Genomic DNA, 8,910 nt, shown 5'->3' with positions numbered 1-8,910 from the left:
AGGAGTACAGAACTGGAAAATTGAGTATTTTATATTTATAAAAATATAAGTGCATATGAATGAAAAAATTGCACAAACATACCTGGCACGCTGCTCTGGTGTTACAACTGATGTCGGCGTGCATTACAGGTGTACTCTGCAGCACCATGATAACTGTATTATGTCATGTATTATTTTTATTGATTTGTATCTATTCTTTGCAACACGCTTGCAAACTACTTTCCAGAAGGAGGAAGTATAGCTTCCCGTTTTCTGCTTCCCTTTCTGATACTTTGATTTTTTTCTTTTCAGGCTTTACTTTGTGGGATTCCAAATATTCCTGGAACTGGAATGCTGTTGATGTGGGACCGAAACGAGATCTTGTGGCTGAACTGGCAACAGCTGTTAGAAACAGGACTGACTTGCGGTTTGGGTTATATCACTCCCTGTTTGAATGGTTTAATCCCCTCTTCCTTGAGGATGCTGCCAGTGTCTTCAAGACAAGAAAGTTTCCAACCAGTAAATCGTTACCAGAACTGTATGAGATTGTGACCAAGTACCAGCCAGAAATAATTTGGTCTGATGGGAACGGAAATGCACCAGATACTTATTGGAACAGCACTGGTTTCTTGGCTTGGCTGTATAATGACAGGTACGTAATGATGCTGGTTTAGCTCCTTATCTGAAATTCTGCTCTGTGTCTAGTTTGTCTGGTTTCCTATATATTTTGCGGTACCCGTTACCGCTGCTTATGGGGACTGAACTAAATATTAATTTTCTTAAAATAGAGAATGCAGGTGTTCCCTAGAACTATCAGAGCTTGCTTTAGAAAAAGACTTTAAAAAAAAAAAAGAAAAAAAGAGAAAAGATAATTTCAAAACCTGTCGCTGTTGAGACGGACGCGACACGCACGGAATCGTGCACCAAAGCCAAAGGCCAAAATGGACTCTTTATTGTTTATACAAGCCCGTTTTATATCTTTCTTAAGAATGTGTGTTCATACATGATTGGTTCACTCAAAGGACCAACAGTTCATGATAGGATGATCTCTTCTTTGTTGCATCTTCGTTAAACTTCTTCTCCTTGCGGAGGCAGTACCTTGCTCTTGTTTACTCAGCTCTTCTCGGGACTTTTCAGACTCCTTAAGGGTACACGGTTATCTGCTCAAGGTTAATGTTAGCTTACATTCCAATCCCTCGGACCAGCCACCAGCCGAGGTTTCCCACAAAAACCTTTTTAACCACATTTGCAAATTAATCAGTGAAGATGATGTTGGCTGTTCTACCTAATGATGTTCTTCCCGAAGTACTGCCTGCTGCACAGACCAGCAGCAGGGTGATTTGAGGATATGGGTACCTTGTTGTCAGCGCAGCCTGCCTGTCTGGCCGTGGATGTGAAGTGCGGGCTGATTTCTGGCAGACCTCCTGTGAAAGTCTGCAGTGTATTTCCCTAAGAGATGCTGATCTGGACCTTTTTACTAGGAAAGGATGAGATTGGGATTCCTGAAACTGCACTTAGTCTAATTGCAATAAATTAACAGCGCAGCAGTCATCCTGCGTGTCACTTTCTGGGCGGGAGGGGGGTGTGTGGGAAGGGATGACCCTGGCCATGACTGCGGTTTTTTAGAATAAAAATCTTAAACCAGGAACTTGTCTCTGTTTCCAGTCCAGTGCGGGACACAGTGGTGACCAACGACCGCTGGGGAGCTGGCAGCATCTGTACACACGGTGGCTTCTACACTTGCAGCGACCGCTATAATCCCGGCCACCTCCTGCCTCACAAGTGGGAGAACTGTATGACTGTTGACAGGCAGTCATGGGGGTACAGGAGGGAGGCACAGCTTGACGATTACCTCACAGCTGAGGACTTGGTGAAGGTACAGTGGGACAAAGGGTGAAGTAATAAATCACTTTGTTCATTTGCAGCCTAACCCTGGCAGGATGGAATATCCATGTAGTTCTCATTAATGTAATAGGAATGCCTAAGAGAAAAATTATGTAGTGAAAATTCAGTCAGTTTCTTAGAAGCTCTTTCCCCTGGGCTAACTGGCCAAAGACTGAGCTGGACAGACTCAGAATTACCTTTTTCTACTAAGTTTTTCTGCTAACCGCACCTCTAAGTTGATGAGAAGCAAACAGTGGTGGTTTCACAGTTCCTGTTTAGGAGCTCCAGACTGCAGGCTGCATCTTTTCCACCTTCTAGCTGGAAACAGTTTATAACTCTTAATAGTCCTTTTACCTTGTAGCCAGAAACTTTCCTTTTATCCCAGTTCATTTAAAGGAAAAAACCCAACACAGTTAGTACAGACACATGGATAAATGCTAGCAGCTGCAGACGTCTGGTGTTAATAGAACATCGAATCCCTTTGCTAGTCTAGTGTATTAAAAAAGAGATTTGAAGCTTAGGAAAACTGAATGAAAGGAAGCCTGACCGCTGTCTCAGATAAACGCATTTAATGGCAAGATTCGGCCTGTGAGGAGAAGGTTGATTGTTATTGATGCTTAATCCAAATCTAGTAGTCCTTGCAGAAGATAACTTCCAATTGATGTAACCTCTTTCCAGAGGCAGAACGTTTAGATTCACACAGTGGCTGGTCTCCAGCTGTCTGTTCCTCAGACTCGTGCATCTCGGTCCATGGTCTTTGGAGGGCAGTGTGGATGTGAATGCAGGTATTTGTGGGCTCTGTAGAGGGCTTCCCAGTGTTCTGTGGATGTCTCTGTACAACAGGGAGATCATCAAACGGGGGAAGAAGGAAGTTGCTTCTCTCAGCTTCAGTAAAAACAAGGTGGCATCTATTATTCTCCTTATTCTCCACTCGTGCAGAGACAGCGGCTGTTCATTCTGTTGGCAAAACCCTGATGAAATGCCCGTGGGAGTCGAAATGTTAGAAGGTCGTAGGATCCGATTCTCTTGTAGATTCAGTCAGACACGTTGGTGCAAAAATGTTTTTGGGACCGTTTTCTGCCGGGAAAAATTGGCAGCTGAGCTTTGTTTGATGGGAGCTTAAATTTTGCGTGGGCTGTTGGGACAACCCCTGAAGTCCAGACACGCAGCAGTAACGTCATGCGCTCAGCTCAGTTGCGAAGCAGTGCCTGGCTTTGGAGAGAACTTCAAACATTACGACATCATTCGCTGTAACCGTATGTTCCGTGTGTGTGTTCTAAAACATTTCAGCAACTTGTGGAAACGGTGTCTTGTGGAGGAAATCTCTTGATGAACATCGGGCCCACTCGCGACGGTCGCATCGCTGTTGTGTTCGAGGAACGCCTGAGGCAGGTGGGCGCCTGGCTGGAGGTCAACGGAGGAGCCATCTACGGGACGAAACCGTGGAGGGCACAGAACGACACGGTCACACCGGGAGTGTGGTAAGGCTGCTGAATTGAAGCGTAGGCCTTGTAAAGCAGCAGCAGGGCAGGTGAAACTGCAAAATTCTTAACGGCCCGATGCTATGGAAATCGCCATCTTACTTGATATGCTGTGAAGAAACCAGCCCTATTGTCAGTTGAAGTAGCTGCACATCAGAAGTGTGTATACAGCTGTAGGTAGACGATGGGTGTTGGAGAAGGTCATTTCCAGATGGTGCAGAGGCTGAAGGGAAGGTTGCAGGCATTTCCTTGGTGATCTTATGCTTCTGAGTGTAGCTGGGAACAGAAACTATGAGAAAATATAAACCCAGAAGTATAAAACTGCTATAAAGTGTTTATCTGTAGAAAGGAATGCTTGATGTTGCTGTTTAGAGAGAAAGAGGGGAGAGAAGGAAACTAGAACCCAGTCTGGCATATTTCACATTTCTTTTTGAGGTGAAAATGCACAGGAAGGTAACAGCACTTGTTTGGCTGCTGAACTCAGTCAGTCTCTAGGCTCTACTCCGCCTTTGTGCCTTGTAGCTGCGGTAACGCCTCCCTGGTCTAGTGGAAGGTGTCCCTGCCCATGGCAGGGGGGTTGGAACTAGATGGTCTTTAAGGTCCCTTCCAACCCAAACCATTCTGTGATACAGCAGGGTCTTGGTCTTGACCCTCTTCTCGGCCTCAGTGGGCCTTTTTACTCGTTTTCCCAGTAAGGTCTGACTCTCTGCCTTTAGCCTTGAAATGCTGAACTGCAGAGGGGTTAGCTAAATCACTTCCAAGAGCAATAAAAACTTTAACTAAAGGCAGGAAGGAGGGAAGAATGTTGCCGCAGGATTTCCAAGGCCATACTGCAGATGTCTGCTGAAACGAACTCACCAGCAATGCAAGGTGGAGGCTAGATTGCTGCACGTGCTTTTTTTGGTGGAATGTCCGTATGTCTGCATGTAGGTGTGAATTACTGTATTTTTCTGAATATAACCCACAATTATGGGTCAGTGACCCCTCCTGCCCTGCAAGCACCTCCTTCCTACATGGCTGAGGAGCAGCGCGCTGCTCGCTCAAGTTACTACGGATGTTTACCTCTAAATTCAGTTCTTCAATAGTCTCTGTTACCTCCAGTTTGTTGGAATGTATTTTCAAGGAACAGTACTTTATTAACAGGTATAAACTGTCTGAAGAGGTGGGTATGTGTGGGAAGGTGTAATGAATGCTGACTTTTCAAATCCGTTTTTCCAGTCTTGAAAGCGCTTAACATACTGCTTCGGGAAAGTTAGAAGGAAAAACTGCCACGCGTTTCTCTTCCCCATTTCCACCCAGGTACACTTTCAGCCCTAGAGAAGGCACAGTCAATGCTATCTTCCTTAACTGGCCAGCCTCTGGGACTCTGCAGCTTGGCGAGCCACAGGCTAAGCTTGGAGAAACACAGGTAAAAGACACCCCCCCACCCTTCCCTTCCCCGTGAGAACAGCGAGGCTTTTCCCAGGCAGTGCCGGAAGCGAACGCGCTCTGAAGGGAAGCACCTCTAGGGTTTCTCGTGTTCCATCAGCGGTTATGTCCGTTTTTGGCATCTGGGGGAATGTGTAGCTCTTTGGTGAGAGGACGCTGGAAGAGACCCAGCAAAACGTTTGGTTTTGTTCTGTGACCTCCTTGTCATAGTCCTCCCAGTGGGGTGCGTCTCTTCCAACACGCGAAGTTAGAGTGAATTGTTGCTGGGATGTGTCCTAGCTCGCAAACCAAGAATCGTAACAGGCCAAGTAGCAAGGAAAAAAACCTGCCACCCCTCCCCGTTCCCCGTGTAGGCTGTCACTCGGCACGACCTTTCCGGGCACTCCTCCTGGTGACTTCGGCGGTGCCGAAATTGCTGTACCGCTGCCATGCTTCCAAGGCAAAGCCCTGCGTGAAGGGCTGTCACCACCGGAGTGCCAGGCCACGCGTCGGTGTGGTGACCCTCGATGGGTGTCGTGGTGGCTGGGAGCGGAGGACGCGGATGCCCCAGTTCCGTGGGCAGCAGCGTGGCCCAGCAGCAGCCGCCTTACAGAGCAAAAGGTGCTTGGGGCTTGGCATCAACGCTGCGTGCCAAGGTGGGGACTCGCTCCTACTTAGCACTGTCCTGGTCTCGCGCACTAGACGTCCACCCGCCGCGGAAACGCAGGAAAGGTGTTTTACGACTGTCTCTTCCGGACTAGTTCCATAGGAAAAGAATCTGGTTAGTGCCAGGTCAGCTCTGCCGTAAGGAAGAAAGAGTAAGTTCAGAAATGATGTGGATGCAGCTCGAACTTCATAGAGGCATCTCGGCTCTGTGTGCACAAGAGATGTGTGTCCCCTCAGGGACGGGGACCGGGCTTCAGCTGCTTCCCTGGCTTCCGCACTTCACCAGCGGGCGGAAGTCTCACCGTAACACCTACTGGGGTGGTTTTAGTGGAGCAGTTCCTCGGGTCAGCTTTGTGCTGAGATACCCAGCTGCACGCTGTAAGGAACGTCGCTCGCTCGACACCCCAAGCTCCACTGTGGGAAATGGGCATTTCGGAAATGAGTGACGCACAGCTGCGTGCTGTGGTAGCTGGATCCCTGCTTAGACCCGAACCCCATCCCAAATAGCTCCCAGGTGTGTTTATATACCTTTTACAGACGGAAGTACTGCTCCAGACCACGCGTCACTAGCTTCATAACTTATGTGTCTACTTTGCACCTGTTCTACTGCCTTTAATCATAGCTTTATCGTTTAGTTGGTTGACGAGAGGTTTTTAACGAGAACTGGGTAGTAAAGCAGCTCTGAAACGCTTCTGTCAGTTTTGCATTTACACGGACGTTGAAAAGGTGCTGTGCTAATGACAGTGTACATCTCCCCCAGGTGAAACTGATTGGCTACGAGGAGCTCCTGAAATGGATTGCACTGGGGGAAAAGGGAATGGTGGTAGCTCTGCCCCCGTTAACGCCAAAGCAACTGCCCTGTCAGTGGGGCTGGACTCTGCAGCTGCTGGACGTGAACTGAGCCGCGCGCCGTGGGAGCCTTGGCGAGGCGGGAATGCTCAGGTTTTGCCCAGCCTCTCAGCGGTGGCTTCTGACTCTTGCTTCCTTGCCTGGGAAACATCAGTAGCCTCACTTTTTTTAAGGAATCATAGAATGGTTTGGGTTGGAAGGGACCTTAAAGACCATCTAGTTCCAACCCCCCCCTGCCATGGGCAGGGACACCTTCCACTAGACCAGGTTGCTCCAAGCCTCATCCAGCCTGGCCTTGAACACTTACAGGGATGAGGCATCCACAGCTTCTCTGGGCAACCTGTTCCAGTGCTTCACCACCCTCTCCTGAAGAGCTTCTTCCTGATATCCAATCTAAACCTCCCTATCACCTAAGGAAGGTGAGCTGTTGTTAAAGGACGGACTGGCGTGAACCTTGGGTGCAACCCTGGAGTAGGTGCTGAATTGCTGCATACGATTGGTTTCACTGAGCTTGTGTGAAAACTGCGCGTCTGCCTTGACCTCTCCGCTCTTCTGTAGGCAGGGGCTTGCCCAGGTGCATGAAGAACGGGGTGGAGAAACGGGCACCAGCATTCTAAAGCCGTGAGAAAGAGCAAAGCCAGCCCAGGCCAGCATTCAGCACATCCGCCAGCCTGTGGAAGTCAGTCATGTACCTTCTTTAGTGCAAGAAATCTAACTTCCACAAAACTGTACCCTAAAAGCTGTTGGTTTTAGGGGAAAAAAATAGCCTTTTTCCAGTTGTATGCAACAGCTGGCCGTTTGGGCTGAATGTGGTAACGTACCTGCATGAACAGTCCTGGAGGGGTTAGGAATCCATCACAAAGGCCTGGGGGCAGTGCGTGCGTCCGTCCTCATTTCTCATCGTGAGCGTAATTCCTCTTACACCTTCTGCCGTTGAGTCAGCGTGCCCGTTGTCGCGATACAGGTAAAGCACGAGGGCTGTTGTGCTGTTTTGTATCATTTTACGTGGTTAAAGCCGACTCCGTTCAGAGCTGTTGTTATCGCACAGTTACCAGGGTGCCTTCTGCGGACTATGAAACAAACCAGATGCTTCCATGACTGATTTTCTTTGAAAAGAGGAATAATCTAAAGTTGCTAGGGATCCCCAACTTCGCCCAAAAGGTTTCCTTCCTGCCAGAGGGTAGACTGCCTCCCACTCGAGGAATTCCCCAACTCGCCATGTCAGGGTGCGTAGGGACCCACCCACCATGCGATGCTGGCCGAGAGGGGGAGGTGTGGGACAACAAGCAGCAGGGATGGCTTCGGCCCAGACACACCCAAGGCTGGTTTTTCCCGTTAATAACAGCAAAAAACTATCACCGCAGGAGTGGAGTTTATTCTTTCAGCCACGCGAGGACGGGCCAGACGAGGCTGCTGCCTTTCCTGCAGGTGCTGTTGATACACGAACAACTTTTACATTAAAATATTTTATTACAGACAGTCGGGCTCAGAATTAATACAAATGAAGATAAAATATGTACAAGTTAACGTGTACAGTGCAGCTGTTTGAACAGCATACACGAGAGAACTTCTAAAAATCCACACTCCTTCGGTATTACTAAGCAAGAGGGAGCAGCTCTCCTCCATGTGTTCAAGAGGGGCACACATCAGCTGGCAAAGGTTTTCTGAAGAATTGAGACTCTTAGCAAATGCTGTTCCAAGGTTAAGGGGGGAAGATAAGAGTTTTCCTTTATAAAAAAAAGAGAATTTGGGAGCAGAAGGAAGAAGCCTTACTTCATTAAGTTTTGGAAAAAACTAGTGACAGTGAACTGACACAGCCCAGGCAAACAAATGGGGTTTTTAGTAACTTCTTGTAATACTGCCACCAAGTGCAATAAAAGTAACCCGGTGAATTACGAGGGAGTTTAACCGCTTCTTTAATAGAAAAGTCTTTACACGCAACGATTCTTTGAACAAGCGCACTGTTAACGGCCGTTTGAAATGGGATTCTACCAGAACAAGAAGGGGGTCCCTCCCACTTTTTCCAGAATGTTCTTTCTGCCGGTCTGCCACTCCTACACCATTACAGAATGGACCCAGCTCCCGTCAGCAGTCACCAGGGAGTTGTTACAAACACGCTACACCTACTCCTAGAAACGTGCAGTTCATTTCTCTAGCTGCTGAGGGGTACTGAAAGCTTCGTAAACGTTAGCAGCAAAATCTTTCACTTGTTCCATCGTCAGCAGGTCCTGGAAGAAATTTAAAGGGTAAGTTGGCTTAACCGAACACGTCCACCGCTATCCCCCTGTCGCTGCGGTAGCAAGTGCAGCGTGCCAAGAGCTCCTGGCGCTCCCACAGCGAGCGGGAAATGGAACTCGCCTTTCTTGCTGCAGAAAGGTTATGGGCAGAACTGCCAGTAGAACCAGGTCGAGAGCCCCTTCTGTGCTTCTGCAGAGAGTTTAGCAGAGAGAAGGGGGTCTGGAAAAACAGCCTAGTTCTGGAAGATGGGAATTAACAAAGAGTTTAAGTTTTGTCAATTGTTTCTGCCCTTTTTTTTTTTTTTAAGCCACTGAAATCCAACAGAATGAAATACATTACCAAAAGGAAATATGCAAAATGAATTTCAAAACTTTACTTGGGATGTCTACATCTGCAGAATTACCAG

At 48.0% G+C, this 8,910-nt stretch overlaps 1 protein-coding gene across 1 annotated transcript; it reads left to right on the top strand.

The window, feature by feature from the left end:
* Positions 1-291: 291 nt before the first annotated feature.
* On the top strand, positions 292-6,318 carry FUCA2 (fucosidase, alpha-L- 2, plasma; the record flags this gene model as incomplete). The annotated part of the gene is made up of 5 exons (XM_010159249.1): positions 292-631; positions 1,645-1,855; positions 3,154-3,344; positions 4,644-4,752; positions 6,178-6,318. Coding segments are annotated over 5 exons (992 nt in total), but the record flags the coding sequence as incomplete, so codon positions are not given.
* Positions 6,319-8,910: the final 2,592 nt, after the last annotated feature.

Source organism: Eurypyga helias, unplaced genomic scaffold (assembly GCF_000690775.1).
Source record: "Eurypyga helias isolate BGI_N326 unplaced genomic scaffold, ASM69077v1 Scaffold13549, whole genome shotgun sequence".
Classification (NCBI taxonomy): Eukaryota; Metazoa; Chordata; class Aves; order Eurypygiformes; family Eurypygidae; genus Eurypyga; species Eurypyga helias.
The sequence above is the reverse complement of the archived record's forward strand: the minus strand, read 5'-3'. Positions and strand labels throughout refer to the sequence as shown.